General features: G+C 40.2%; 2 protein-coding genes across 3 annotated transcripts; one reads left to right on the forward strand and one right to left on the reverse strand.

Moving 5' to 3' along the window:
• Nucleotides 1-1,152: 1,152 nt before the first annotated feature.
• arl8bb (ADP-ribosylation factor-like 8Bb) lies at nt 1,153-8,326 on the reverse strand. 2 transcript variants are annotated; one of them, XR_002274378.1, is made up of 8 exons: nt 8,072-8,326; nt 6,249-6,329; nt 5,970-6,043; nt 5,586-5,679; nt 5,070-5,137; nt 3,725-3,795; nt 2,727-3,005; nt 1,153-2,608 (listed from the first exon to the last, which is right to left on the reverse strand). XR_002274378.1 is itself a non-coding variant. In XM_020593104.1 (7 exons), exons 1-7 carry the CDS (start codon nt 8,192-8,194, stop codon nt 2,956-2,958), a joined length of 561 nt encoding a protein of 186 aa, XP_020448760.1. In that variant the 5' UTR covers nt 8,195-8,326; the 3' UTR covers nt 1,153-2,955. The 2 variants fall into 2 exon arrangements, 1 of the variants encoding a protein (XP_020448760.1); XM_020593104.1 differs by having other exon boundaries at nt 1,153-3,005.
• Nucleotides 8,327-9,826: 1,500 nt separating this feature from the next.
• LOC109956296 (EF-hand and coiled-coil domain-containing protein 1-like) lies at nt 9,827-15,320 on the forward strand. The gene is made up of 4 exons (XM_020593289.1): nt 9,827-9,949; nt 13,515-13,673; nt 14,337-14,409; nt 14,556-15,320. Exons 1-4 carry the CDS (start codon nt 9,827-9,829, stop codon nt 14,687-14,689), a joined length of 489 nt encoding a protein of 162 aa, XP_020448945.1. The 3' UTR covers nt 14,690-15,320.
• Nucleotides 15,321-15,544: the final 224 nt, after the last annotated feature.

Consider the following 15,544-nt stretch of genomic DNA (forward strand, 5'->3'; position numbering starts at 1 on the left):
TATCCTTGTGCACAGCCTTGCTGACAGCTGAGTTAAATCATTGTTTAAGACCTCCATCAAGGCTTTCGAGAGAATATATTAAGCTCATAGGTTTCTCAGTATGTAGAGTGAAGGCTATGAGGACATGAATCATGCCTGAAGCAATAGACCATAATTCAATTTTGGTAATTCTGGTCATTCACAGGACTGACTGAAGAGTCTGAACACTTAAGAAGGCTAAATCATGCAGTTGGGAGAGGTGGTAGGTACAAAGCATGTTGTATTACATAATGAGGCACTGGTAATGGAGTGCAACTACAATTATGGTATATCAGGCCTTCAGGTCCTCTTCATGACCTGGTCCCAACATACAGTAACTCACCCTCGCAGTCATTGCAACAGTAAAATGCACAGGCACATATATATACTGTGATTCCCGTCCGGACACACGTCTCCACCAACCCATGGAATTCATTGGATAACACCTAGATCTATCCACATTCTAACTGCCGCCCTGGCACACAACAAACGCCAGCAGCTACTCATTAAAGGCTGCATTTAAGAAATGAGATTAATTAAGGTATTGCTGCTTTAACGGCACAGGCCTGCTCTCTGACAGCTTTGCGCAGCTCCAGCTGTGAGAACATGGCTCGCTTTATTGCACCTTAGTTTGCAACACATCCTCTGTGCTTGTTTAACACTGTGAAGCTGAGTGTTAGATTTCTATGCATAAGTTATTTTTCTGCCAAGAAACACTGAGAGGTGTTAATCCTCTGTTATGGGATCTGTAAGTAATAACAGCAAAACTATATTATCCACAAAGGTAGTAATGAGTTACGTTTGTGATTCAAATTCTGGAAACCAAATGTACTGTGGGAGCCGGTAGGCTGCCTGCCTGCCTTTGGATCTGCTGTGGTGGAAGGTGCTGTTAGGGTTTAAGTGAGAATTCCAGTGTGAGAAAAGCTAAAAACTGAGCTAAAATTAGTTATCATACACTGCTCAACAGTGACCTCCCTGACCAGAAAAACAACTTCAGGTGAGACTTGGGAATTCAGAATCGGGAGACTTTACGGCTCAGCTCCTTTTACTTGCTTCCTGCCAAAGTCCTCTGCTTCCACCTAGTGGCAAAAATTACAGATAACTTTCCAAGTGATATGGACGTCAGACCTGAAATCCTTAAAAATAAAAACAAATTTATTAGCAATCACAGGGAAAGAATGCATGACATCTACAGGAGCATTTGTTGGAATAAAAATGCTAACTTCTTATTTACAAAGTCTGCAATTCAATGTGAATACGTTCAGCACATGCACATACAAACGGCAAATAGGCTATATTATTACACAGGTAACAAAGCTTTCCCCAAATTATCCCACATAGTCACCCAAATTACACAGCCCCTCACTGCTGCTGTGGTCCCAACAATCAGCATTTAGGATTACGATGATCACCGACAAACACAGAACAATATGAGACATAAAAGAGAGTGTGTGTGATGGACCTGGAGACAACATTACACTGAAATGCAGGACCCATGTAGGCCTACATACAATATCACAGGAGAAGGGATTACTCAATCTGATTCTGTGACACTCACTCACTCACCCAAAGGATTAAGATGCGCTGGCCAAGCAAGAGGCAGGTTAATATACAGCAGTCAAACCTGTGAGAAATCATTGTCTCGTCGCTGAGAGGAAAGGACGTGCCAGTCACTACATCATGCTCAGAGACAACGTTGTCCTTGGACTGCTAAGGCTTCTACAAAAAGACATCATGATTCAGAGAGGGGTGTAACAGGTATGGATGATGCCAAGCATCTGACACAAACTAATGGACTGTCTTCTGTTATCCAATGTGAACAAAATAGGGGATTACTAAAGAGATACTTGGGCACACCCACATTTTGCTCAACAGTTTAAAAAATTCCTGTTACAACCTGAGAACTTCATGCAAAAGTTAGCCCACATTTCACGCTACATAAGAGTCACAAGCTACAAGTGAAAAAAAACATTCCAACTATTCATCGACCAGACAAAGTAACATTTCTCATCCAAGTCCTCCATTATTTCATTTTTCACAGTTAATGCAGTGCTGTCTTTTCTCAGGAATCATTGTTTTTACATGATTACACACCATAAAACAAGATTGTCGCGACGTGGCATTAAATGTAATCAGGGGATTTATTCTGTCTCTGTACCAAGTGCTTATTTATAATGGTGGGTTAGAAGTTGCATTGGACATTAACCGTCTGATCGGGGTGCTCACTCAGCCGAAGGCACTTAAAACTCTGCTGACCTGTCTCAGGGTCTTTGCCTCAAATGCAACAACTACTCTGTTTCTACTGATCTTTGTTATGTGTAAACTTTAATTCAAGTCACTTAATAAAATACATACTTCCATATGCCAGCAAATAAAGTGCAAGCTACATTGCTAAGAGTTTATAAGGAAGTGAAGGCATTAGCGTAAGCAACCATCATCATTTCACATACAACTGTTAAAAGCTACAATCACATGATGTCACGTAAACACCGAATGTTGGCAGACGACAGAGCGGATGTTTGACTGTGGGAATAGAGGAACTCCGTCCTAGTGTATCCAGGGAACAGTATACTGCAACATCATTAGAATCCTGTGTGGAAGGGAACAGAAGCAATTAAAAAAAAAAAAAAAAACGTCCATGATGTACACAGACACACAGCATGCCCGTGATGGCAGGCGATAAGGCATGATGGGCTTGGACAATCCACCTTCTAGCACAGGACTGAGACAGCTTTTCAACACTCCAGACGGTTGGGGTGGCGGTAGTGCTGTACAAGGTTTACACATCTATGGTAGTGTACTGGGTGGAGCAGGTGGTGACAGTAGTGAGCAGAGAGAGCTGGATTACTTCACAGAGGCAGTGAAAGGGATGACTGTCGAGGACCCATGACCGATAGGGAGCTGAGGCCAGAGCTGCGACCGGGGAGGGCTTCACTTTCAGCTTCTCCGTGACTTTGAATGCTGGATGAGCCACTGCAGTGTGATATCTGCAGGGAGGCAAAACATTTAAGACACTTTCCCCTTAGCAGGTTGGGTGAGAGGAGTGTTGCATTCAGCCCTGCTGGAGCTCAGTTTGTTGCCATGTTGTAGCCTTTGCAAGTTTAATGTGAATTTTATTTGTATCATAAATGTTTTATGGCCATTATTTATTTTACTGTAGTCACATTTTACAGTGTTTTGCTCCCTCTTATCTATTTTGTTTTTGTTCTGTTTTATTACTTGCACCATTTTGACTTCGTATGCTTTAGTCTCCAATTGTTATACCAGTGGTTCAGTTTTATGAAATACAGTGCAGATACTTCCTACTGGAAACAGAAGATGGAACCTGTGTGATAAATCTGACGTCTGCTAATCAGCTTTGACATGGACTGAAAACGGACTCATCTTCACAGTGCAGCTAAAAACAATGTTAGCAACAAAGCCTTCAAGAACACATTAAGATACACTTATATGTATGCAAGTGTGGCAAATTGAACAAGTACTGATCAAGTATGTAAATTAAGAATATAAATTGATAAGTAAATTGTTCCAAGTATGGCAAATTGATGATAACACTGGTTACGCCCTGGGTGAAGCCTGATGACTTAAGTCTGACTTATTAAAACTTCCTTACTTAACATAATTTCCTGAATATAGGCCCGATGCACTTAAGTAAGTCTGGCTTAACTGGGACTCTTGCTTTATGAAGCACCACTCAGATCTTTACCTATATTGTCCTTCTCTTTGCAGGAGACTGAGTAGCAGCAGATCTCTCGGTCCTGAATGGCAGACAGGTTCCTTCAAAAACAAACAAGGAAACAAAATAAGCCACTTGTTTTTAAGAGCATAAAAACCTACTGGTCTGTGGACACTCAGACATTGCATGAGAGTGTTAGGCATATCAATCGAAAACCATGAGCTATTTTATCATGTACTGTCTACTTGAAAGCTCATCTCAAAGAAACAAACCACTGATACATAATTACTAGTGATGGGTATTGAAGCCTGGCATTAAACAGGCACTAGTGCTAAATTATTAAATACTGTAGTATCAATAAGCCCAAATGTTATCAGTTCCACCATCAGTACTGAAGCAGTTAAGAAAACAGATTTCTTATTTATTGTTGCTACATAAAAGTTATCTTGCACATTTTATTCCACCAGCTCCGCTTCGGATTAATACAGGCTGCAAGAGACAGGTCAGTCTCTCAGAGCCTGTGTGTGTGCAAAGGGTGTCTCACACACTGCAGTATTCTGCAGCACACACACACCAGACTTAATTACAGTATGTGTGATTATATTTCTCTGGGGTCGATACTGGCAATGCCCATTGCAACAAGTCTTTTCCACATAAGGGCAGAAACAAGAACAATATGAGGAAACATCTAAGGAAAGTCCATCACGTACAGGTAGAGAAATGCAGTTTTTGTCTGCCTAGCTCGTAGCTCAGCTCTGGTTGTCCAGGTATGTTATGGATGCTAGCAGCCTGGGGCAGGCACACACAATTAGCCAAATTATATGATCATTGATTATCGATTAAAAGTAACCATTTGCCAGCAGATAGTTATGGGCGCAGTCATAAATTTAAATTGTCAGACTGTCGTTTCAGAGTGATCAGAGCAGGGCTGGATTTAGTGATCTGGGGATAGGAGGCAAAGTACCATACAGTGAAAATACTGTCAAAGTCCGGCATCCGATTTTTTTTTTATAGAAAATTAGGCAATGCTGATCCTGTTCTTATTTTTTTTTCCTCTTAAAAATAACAATAACCCAGAAGAGTACCGTTAAAGTACCATATTATTTCTGAAGAAAAACGATTAAAAGATGTGATATGAAAAGATTCAACATCACATCTTTATTTTTTTGCACCAAATTATGGAGAGTAGTATCAATAAGAGTATTGATAAGCAGCGCAAGTATCAGTATCATTATCGATAAAATCCTAATGATACCCATCCCTAGTAGTAATTACGGAGTTCTGCATACAGTAGGTTAGAATACAGCCTCCACCAGAGAAGTGCTAATGTCTGTGCAGGATTATCAACAATACTGCAATATTGTGTGTGGCTCACATTTTTTCAATGAGCTGCTTCTCATCAAGTGCGTTGGGTAGATCTCGTTTGTTGCCCAGTACTAGGACCTGAAAACGATGGGAGAAAGGCCTGATCAATATCCAGCACAACAATGTATCAGCATTACTGCACAGTGTGATCAGGCAATCTAAAGGATTTCTCTCAGCCACATGCTTCACCCATCACAGAACCCTTTCTAACCAGAGGGCAAAATAAATTGCCTGTGTGCCGTATCAAGTCACAGCAGGAGGTAAACTATCGATTCACCGCGTCTGACGTCAAGTCAATTATCATTTCTTCTCAGCTTGGAAACTCATTAAAAACCTTGGTTTGGGGTCAAATGACTGATAAGGACAATGTCAAAGCTGAGTTAGCTACATTGCAGTGATTTCTAATTATGAGATTAATTACTGCTTGAGACCACAGTCAGTGGAACCTCAGACGTCAACGTAATGAACCAAAGTGAGGCTGAAACATCACGAGCTTTTGGTCCAAGGAGTACAACTGGCTTCTTACAGGTATTCCCTGTAGTTGCGGTTTGTCTAAGAGGTTGTGCAGTTCATTTCTGGATGCTTCTATCTTCTCTCTGTCTGCTGCATCCACCATGTAACTAAAGAACAAAAAGCAAACCCATTGACACACAACAAAGTAAAACACCTTTGTATATAACTGTTCAAACGTCAGAGCTCGCATTAAGACAAGAAATTTGTAACACATTGTATCTACATAAGAGAACCATGCAATGATACTGTTATATCAGACAATAAATAAGTGGGAAACAAAGCAAACATTAAACCTAATGAATAAGCATTTTATTTTGCATTTCTGTGTATTTTCTGTTTGCCTTCTCCAGGTTTTCTGGCACAGAGGACATGTGCTGTGGAGTACCCACAAACTTACACAATTGCATTGACTCCCCTACAGTAGCGCTCCCACATGCTTCTGAAGCGAGGCTGTCCACCTATGTCCCATATCTGAGGCAGGAAAAAAAAAAACAACACAAAATCAGCAATGCAGTCCTAAGCCAAAAAAGCACCTCTGCAACATTTTCCAAACCATTCACTGCAATCACTACTCCCCAGTGCAGAATACACTGCTCTATGTGGGATCTCAGCCAGTAGGAAATTGATTGCAGCTGATAACAACAGTGAAAGCATCCAGCTGGACACTTTGGCCTACCTTTATTGTCACGTTGCCCTTAGTGACCTTCCGCATGTTGAAACCGACTGTGGGAATCATGTCTTCACTGAACTGGCCCGACTGTACGAGACAAAGACAAGGACAAAATGCACATTGTTGAACACTGCATGCTACATTGTTCAAAGACAACACATAAAATCATAAGCACTCAAACAGTATTACAAATATGATGTGCATCTAATCTGTCTCTTTTCTACCCTCCATTGTAAGGAAGGTCCTGTTAAACTAACATTTGTTTTGTTTTTCATTATCAACGAATCTTCAGACTGTTCTCTCAATAAATCATGTCAATAAATTGTCTGAAAATAATTTGAAAAAAATGTGTCACAAATTCCCAAAGCCAAAAATGATGTCATCAAATGTCTTCTTTCATATGAATAACAGACCAAAACCCACAACTGTTCACTTGACAGAGGCATAAAAACAGAAAATCTGAGAACCCTCACAACTGAGAACCTAGAACCTACAAATGGTTGGCATTTTGTAAGAAATAAATGAGCTATTGTAAATAATTTGTTACCAAAATAAAAGCAACATCACTTTTGATAATCAACCAAGTGAGACATTGTTTCATCTGCATTGTGACTGTTTCTGCATCTTGGACAAAAACCTGTCAACGTGAGTATGGTTTCATCTGAATCAGAAGTCACATGAAAAGCCTAGTGGATATGAATCAGTTGTGTGCAGGGGGTCAGAGGAAATTAGGAAATGGTTTTATGAATGGATCATTTTTGGCTGCTTGAACACGTGCTCTGTAACGCTCTAAATCGTGTTAAGATAATCCCATCCATGCATCACAATACATAAGTTTCTGATCCAGCTTCCTACAAACAGCCAAAGCTTTGTAACCAACAAGCTTAAAAACAACACAGGAGGGGTTACCTAACCCTAGTAACATAAACTGCTTTGACTGGCACTGCCCAGTCTTACACCCTCAAGTAATAATATTTGAAGACATTTCAAAGATGCTACAACTTTTGGATAGGCTTATTCAAACAGCCTCACAATGACTGTGTGAAAAAGACAAAGGCTCAAACCTAGTGACACATCACCTGACATGACCACATGAGAGCTGGGACATAATAATGTGTATGACTGCGACTAATCCATGAAAGGAGGAGCTGAAAACACCCTGGACTACAAATGTGACTCCTTCTAAAGAATATATTGGGGGCTATCATCTAGAAACAGAGAGCTCAACAATATTGGACAACACAACCTTTGCACTAACCACAAAACGAGCCAAGGCGGTAGCAGGCCAAACATTAACCACCACCTGGTCCAGCAAGGACGGGGAGTTCTTGTTGTTTTATTATCAAACCGTGCGACAAGATCCCGTGAACCTAACAGCAAAGGGACATTATTAACGCCTGGGGGAGGCAGAAATGACTTTACCCCCCCCAGCTTGTAGCCATGGCGGCTGCAGGCCTCGCCTCTAAGCTGGATGACAACACAAAGTGTGCGAAATACCACCGTGTCCCGTGCTGTAAACACATCGCTGATGTCGACACACCGGCAGCGCACACAAACCGCTCACATGACCGCTTTCACAAGTAAGCGCACAGTCATTCTAGCTAGCCAAGCAACAGCTGAGGGGAAATCGTTACTACAAACCTACCGCAGCAACATGGGCTCTTTGTAACTTAAGGCACCACAGCTATCCAGGCGTGCAGTTAAGTCCTTGAAATTTCTGGAACAATAACCTCTAAATGGGATGGACATGCAAAAAAAAACCTTCGTCCACAACCTCCCCCAGGTAGTAGCCTGGGCCCACACTGACAGCTCTGTAACTAGCTACTTACTGCAATCACGTTGACGAATGTTGTTTTTCCGGAATACTGAAGTCCAACTAACGTAAGCTCCATCTCCTCCTTCCAAAACAGGGACCTGAACCAGTCCAAAAGCCTGTTTATGAGGGCCAACATTTTGGATGACACAGAAGTCGCAGTCTCTGCGGCCGTCTGGGCGTGAATTGGCTAGCAGTCTACACAGGAAGTAGCTAGCTGCTTAGTCAGATCATGTGATCGGGCGACAAGTGCTGCTGGTTCTGTGCCTGCCGAGGAGTGCACGAACCTCACGGGAGCGCGCACGGTGAAAGCGTACCTTGAGCTGGCTTTTGTTTCAGGCAGTAACGATTATTAATGATAAGTTTAAAATTAAATCACAAAGTGTTGAAGTGTTCATGTAAAGAGCAAAAGAAGTTCAATAGCACTGCAGGATACTAGGCCATCGGCGTTTTTAGCTGGCAGAGTATAATCCTTTACAGAATGTGTGTACCAAGTTCTAAATAGTCTATAGCGTTGAAGACATAGACACTTTTACAACTCCAGCTTTGTCTCGTATCTTCAGTATAGACACACAAGCCTAGCTGCCAGAGACACAGCGTCCTGGATCAGGGCCCCTACCAAGCAGGGCCACCGCAGCACAGTGCAGCCATCTCCTGTTGTGAGGCGGGAAGCACACATCATCAGAGTAGCAAAAGCAGACTAACCCAGGTTAATTAAAAACCCTTGTAATATACTCATTTTTAGGTTAATGCTATGACTTAAGGGTTAACACACTGACCATCAACTGCAGCATTCCACTGAGACTTGTATTGCTTATGTGGCTCCCAGATTTCCTGTCATCTCTCTGCTTCCCGTAATAAATGCTTCACATAAGCAAATTTAAAATTATTTGATTGTACTGTACTTCCAAACCAAGACCAATGAAGTACTCAGTGTTGTGTTGTCCATACCAGCTGCCAAGAGATTCCATTTTAAAGCAGTTTCAATTATAGTGGACAACATCAACAGTCCTACTTCTGCATTGACACAAATAATACCATTTAACAGCATTATTAGAAAGATTATGTGGCTCTGTTCAGAAGTTAGTGCAGAATTTGCTCTTTGTTGATGTCTACCCACCATACCTCTGACTTTGTGGAAGCACAGTACTTGAAGAATATGGCCAGTCATTTGAAACGAATGGTATGTCCTTACAGAGACTAAAACCAACAATTTGCCTCTACTCATGAATAGGTTTAACACAGTAGCTACATTTCTCAGATCATCCTTGATATTTGCAGAACAGTAAGAGCATTTATCCAAATAGCTTATACAAACAGCACCACACAATGGATTAACTGCAAAAGCCCATCACTTGCTCAAAATCCTTAGTTTATCTCAAAAGTAAATACTTATGTCACTGAACATGTCAGTGCATCAGAATGACAAGTTCTTTGTCATCCTTTCTGAACATGGCAGTCAAAATGCTTAGTCATGTCAGTATAATAGTGTACTCTCAGTATTTTCATATATCAACTGTGGCTCAGGCTTTGATGACAATGCACAAATACACAAGGCTGTACTTGTTCTGTATGGCATGTATCAGTTTCACATTAATGTATATGGGAGATTTATTGAGAAAGATTATAGCGTTTTTACTGCCGTTGTGATACAGAAAACAAAGTGTTTTGCACCACTGCATAGCACACAGGAAAAAAATGCAACATTAGAAATATAAAAACATGGCTGCTTTCGACCAGCCTTGGCCACTGTATGGCCAGGATTGACAACATGGTGCATGAGTGTGGCCCTTATTTCATCAGGAACCTGCTGTTGTCCTCAGCCTTTTCTCCCTCTTTCTGTTTTGCCTCCCTACTCTTCCACCACACAGCCCTGCTCCTCTTCTTTTTCCTGGTAGTTGATGCTGCTCATTTTCTTGTTCTTCCTTTAGTCAGAAGTTGTAACACTGTGTAGTGCTCTGTCTATATATACACTTGCCAACTGAAGGTTCATGAGATGCACCTCTGAGCTATTTTACAGTAGAGAGCTGGTGGATCATTGGCTGATCTGACTCATCACACGTTCCTCTTCATTAGTCAAAGTGAAGATGCACCTGAGAGCAATTCAACAATTCAGATACGATTTCAAAAAAGTCTGATAGAGCTGTACAGAAATATGCCTGCAGTGAGCTGATGACTAGTTGGTTTGGGAGGTCAGACTATTCATCAGAGAACCATATAATATATTTTGATCAACATGACAGTAGCAACTGGTCATGTACAAAACAATAGACAGCTGTACATAATCATTTGCATGAATGTGCCCAAGAATTTGCAATTTGTTCAGAACAACCAGAAACTGCTTATATGATGTGCACAAGTGACTCTCAGAATTCTGAGAATAAAGTCAAAATTCAGAGATTAAATTCAGAATTCTGAGATTAAAGTCAGAATTCTGAGTTTAAAGTCAGAATTCTCAGAATAAAGTCAAAATTCAGAGATTAGAGTCAGAATTCTGAAATTAAAGTCAGAATTCTGAGAATAAAGTCAGAATTTCCAGAATTTTGAGAATAAAGTCAGTATTAAAAAAAAATTTATGCAGTGGCCCTAATACTCTTCTGTACACATCCAATGTTAATGAAACAGATAAAATATAGCTCAGATATCATACAGTATATTCAGAACTCAGGGTTGAATCAATAGTAGTTTTATTTTTTGTAACCGGAAATGCTATTCTTTATTGGAAGAACCTTGACAGTAATTTAATCCCCGACATTTTCACAGAACAGCATCGGCAGTACCAGTTCAGTTTGTTAAGAATGGAAAGGAAAGCTTGTAGCCTATAGACCTTTATACACAACTATCCACTGTGGCAGACAATGTCGAATTCAGCTTGTTGTCACCAGAAAACACCCATACACCAACATGTAGGCTAAAACAAGTTAATTTTTTATCAGTGTACTACCCGATGTCATGGTTTAGCATTAATTGTTTACAATGATAAAAACATTATCCTAGACATTTTATTTCTGGTAGTGTCACAGAGTGATAGAAAGTATACTGTTTTTGGTGCCTTCTAACGACAAGTCTAGATTCACCCTTAAAGCTCTTACTTAACTAAAGGTAGCATTACCACCTTGTAAACATACTCTGTTACAAGTACAACCCCAAATCAGAAAAAGTTGGCTGGAAACAACACAGCAGCACATTATTTGATGTGATACCTCATCAATTTTATTCTTTATTCAAAATAAACACTTCAATTTTGATTCTGCAACACATTCCAAAAAAAAGTTGGGACGGTTGCATTTCAGGGCCAGTAATGAGGTAAAACAATAAAGTGATGATTCCATTTGAAACAGGTGATGTCAACAGGTGCCTGCATCATGATTTGATACAAACATGGCATCCAGGAAAGGCCGAGCCCTTTAGGAGCAAAGATGGGCCAAGGACCGCCAGTTTGCCAACATATGTGTAAGAAAATTAGTGAAATATTTAAAAACAATGTTCCTCAAAGAAAGATAGGAAGGGATTTGGATACGTCACCCTCTACAGTGCAGAACATGATTAAAAGATTCAAGGAATCTGGAGGGATTTCATTAGGTAAAGGGCAAAAGACACAAGTCTAAGCTGGATGACCGTGCTCTCTGATCCCTCAGACGACACTGCATCAATAATTGTCACTCTTCTATAAGCAATATAACCACATGGGCTCAGGATGACTTTGGAACACCTGTGTCAGGCACTACAAAGTGTAGTTACATCCATAAATGCCACTTTCATCTCATTTAATGTTGCAGCTGGTATGTATAACGGAATTTGAATAAGAACTAAACAGACAATAAAACTCTACCAGTATATCGTTGCTCAGACATTACTGGTCCCAAGACAAAGTAGTGAAGCTCAACATTCCCTCAGCATTGGTCAAAGTCTGATTTAGCAGTTGTAGCTCTGAGCCTGATAGACTCGCTCTCCTCTGGTATGTTTTCTTTATATTACAAGATATTTAGCAGGCCTACAGGGAAAACTGTTAAAAGAGGCACTTATTCTGCTGCTTTTTCAAGCTTATGTTTATCTTATGAATATATCTTGACAGGTTATTAAAATCTGTTTTGTCTTAAATGATTATATTTGGTGGTGTTTTGTAATTTTCATATTTTCAACAAAGCCACCAAAAAGACTAAAAACCAACAATAAGTTGTTCCTATTAGGAAGTGTTGTGTGTCTCCACAGACTGGTATACAGTATCCTATCCCTCTGTGCTATACAGCGGTATTGTTGTTTAAAAACTGTTAAAAACACATCAATGAGCCACACTGCCACGTGGGTTAGTCTGCAGCTGAAAAGACTACTAAACAAATGCACTAGGCCTATGTCCTCCAGTTTGAGTAACAGTGCTTTGCTAAATTACTGAGCCATTTTTAAGAATGAAACTACATATTTGGGAGCTGTTTGCATCTTCAGTCGGGAAAGGGTACTTTGGGCTGAGTGACACCGAGAGGTTAGGAGGTTAGGAAGATTAGGAAGTATCAATAAGTTGCAACATGTTTTACAATGGACATGTGTACAGCACAAGCATTATAACCTGTCACTTATCACTGTTACTCTGATTGCATTCATGCCGAGACTATTTGCTTGCCGCCAGCACCCCAGCGCCCCTCTTTTCTGTTGTTGATTTAACTAAGATTGGTCAGCTCTTTGAGCAGAACTCTCATCACTGTTCACATTCTTTGAGAACTCAAAAAGCAGATCCTTCTTCACCAAACTGTATAGCCATTCACTATGCAGTAATGGCCACCATGGCTGAACCATGGATGGATTAATGAAAACTGGATACCAGATTACAGGATGGCACCCATTTGTTCCACTGAAAGTTGGCCCTGCCCGAGCACTCCCGCTTGGTCCATAGACTTTACAGTACATGGGACTGATATTGTGAAAATAAAACTCTGTTTTCTAGGCTCTGGGAAATATACTTTTTGGTGCTGGGGATATAGTCTACAGTGGGTTTATCAAAGCTTCCTATTGTCTGAACAGCTACTTGCTGCTGCTCAAAACAAGGTTAATGAAAATTAACCATAAAACCGAAACCATAAGCTGAAAGAGGCTAAAAATAGATGAAAGAGGCTAATGGTCAACAAGACTGACAACAAAACAAACAAAAACAAAAGATCCAAGAAAAAGAACTGTTTCAATGACAAATGTGTCATGTGTGTATGAGATAGTGAATTGGTGGGTTTTTGTTAAATGTGAGCAAAATCATCACAATTAAAAGACCCAACGGCTTAAACTACTTCAGTCTGTGTGTACTGAATTTATATAATACACGAGTTTCACTATTTGAGTTGAATTACCGGAATAAATTGACTTTTCCACGATATTCTAATATATTGAGCTCCACCTGTATATTATTTATATTTATTGTGATGTTTTAAAGGGCCAGGTGCCTCACCATATGACACCTTATGTTATGTGTCCAGATTAAGGACTCTCTGGTCCAGGAGCTGCAGCAGAAGGCTGAGGAGACTGAGCTGCACCAGATGGAGCTGCAGATGCTGGAGACAGAGAGGGCTCATCTGTCCCTGGTGGAGGAGAAACTTGTGGACATTCTGCAGCTCCTCCAGCAGCTCAGGGACCTGGTTAGTCAGTTTCAGTGGAACTGCACTGTTGAGTCTTAGGATGTCAATTTTGACAGTAACTGAAGCTCCTAGTAGCTACAGTAAGACTTTCATATTCAATGGTTTTTGTTGCTGCTGTTTACATTTTTTTAACCATTTTAAAGACAAAACATATTGTTTTGATTTTTAGCAGACTATAAAATCCTGTAAACATCAGTTAGACCATTGTATGAGCTCAAACTCTCTACTGAAAATAATGAAAATCTTGGCTGCTGAGTTGAATAAACTCTACCCCACTGCATTAAAACCATTTTTCTGGCTAGACATCAAAAAGGAAAACAAATTGAAAGCATTCACTAGCATTGTTCAACGACAAACCACCATATGGTCATTAACATAAAGATACTTGGGAATTAGAAGTCCATGTTGACCTGTTGAATCAGCAAACACATGTCTCTCTGTCACTGAAATAACACACCAGTACTGGGATTGTTTTAAATTTGGTTTGTGAACATTTGTTTGCCACCTGACCCTAAAAGTGTGAGATTGATTATAGACTGATTATACATTTAAGAACAATTTAATTTCACTTGTTCGGCATGTGTGGGAGATTTTGTGGTTACAAGAGTCAGACTACATGTCAAAGTGCCTGATATCTGAGAATAGCTCTCTCTCTCGTTTCAGAACATCTCACAGAGGTCTCTGGGGAAAGTCTTGCTGCTGAGCACTTTGGAGTCTTGCAGTGACCCCAAACATGGTAAGTACAATAAAATCATTTCAAGTCCTGTGAAATGTGATCAGAAAAATTTACAGGTACTCAGTGCAGGGAATTAAATTAAGTTCCCGTCTGGTCGTCTGTAACAAGATTCCCACAGCGGTCACATCTGTTCTGTTTTTGCACAGGGAAAGCCCACATTCTAGAGGTGCTCAACGCTCTCTATCATGAACTGGCTGCCTGTGAGATTCTGTCCACTGGGGGACCTTTGGAGCGAACACAGAGTCAGCAGTCTCTGAATGCCCTCATCATCTCCTGTTAAACAAGACTGCCTCCTGCTGGGCCACTGCTGTTCCAACAGACTTTCCAGAACTCCAGAACAACAGGCTGATTCATGTGCATAGTGTATTATATATGAATTTGTATTCTCCTCAAACTGTATTAGTTATAAGGGGATATTAGTCTAGAATGTTCAATTTTGTAGTGAAGGGCTTTATTACATTTACAAGAAATTCTTACTTATACATGCTTTACCAGCTTTTATTGCACACAGCTCTTACATAATCTATGGATTTTTTTCCCACAACAGAGTTCTGAAAGTGAAAACGTTGAAATAAGCTAACTATAAAGATGCATGCCTATGAAAATGATAGCATCTTGACCACATTTTGAGAACACAGTTGGTATACTTTGCGACTCTTGATTCCTTGGTATTGTTTAATGGTGTATTGAGCAATGTTGGGACCAGCACTCTCAGTGTGTTTATCCACGCCTTAATTCTGGAGATGCATCTGCACAGTACACCCAGTGAGACAGAGACAACCATGCAGCACATCTAAGATTTGTTCATACAAGCAAAAAGATTACTTGTCCAACTAAATTCTCATTCTAAAGGACAAAACTTGTTCATATGAGTTGGATCTGTTGGCTTGGTCTCGAATTGAATGCCTTGAAACTTGTTGATATCATTAAGTCATGCTATTAAAGCCTTTGAATTGTACAGTATGGATCACTGTGATTTATGCGTCTATGAAAAGGAGCTGTCTTACTCCCACTGCTGCACTATATTTTACTTATATGTACTATATATATATACTGTATGATAACATGTAAGAGCACATGGCAATACATCTCTTTCTTTGTTATGTCCTTTAGACATTATACAGTGGCTTCAGAA

This window comes from Monopterus albus, unplaced genomic scaffold, assembly GCF_001952655.1.
Source record: "Monopterus albus unplaced genomic scaffold, M_albus_1.0 scaffold18.1, whole genome shotgun sequence".
Taxonomy (NCBI): Eukaryota; Metazoa; Chordata; class Actinopteri; order Synbranchiformes; family Synbranchidae; genus Monopterus; species Monopterus albus.

Excerpts from the sequence above, each read along its gene's own strand:
- LOC109956296 (XM_020593289.1), top strand. The coding sequence starts at position 9,827 with ATGGTGCATGAGTGTGGCCCTTATTTCATCAGGAACCTGCTGTTGTCC. Across the intron at positions 13,674-14,336 it reads TCCAGCAGCTCAGGGACCTG|AACATCTCACAGAGGTCTCT; the intron begins GTTAGTCAGTTT and ends CTCTCGTTTCAG. Across the intron at positions 14,410-14,555 it reads TTGCAGTGACCCCAAACATG|GGAAAGCCCACATTCTAGAG; the intron begins GTAAGTACAATA and ends GTTTTTGCACAG.
- arl8bb (XM_020593104.1), bottom strand. The coding sequence starts at position 8,194 with ATGTTGGCCCTCATAAACAGGCTTTTGGACTGGTTCAGGTCCCTGTTT. Across the intron at positions 6,330-8,071 it reads CATTCGTCAACGTGATTGCA|TCGGGCCAGTTCAGTGAAGA; the intron begins GTAAGTAGCTAG and ends TGTCTCGTACAG. Across the intron at positions 5,680-5,969 it reads AGGGGAGTCAATGCAATTGT|TTACATGGTGGATGCAGCAG; the intron begins GTAAGTTTGTGG and ends TTTGTTCTTTAG.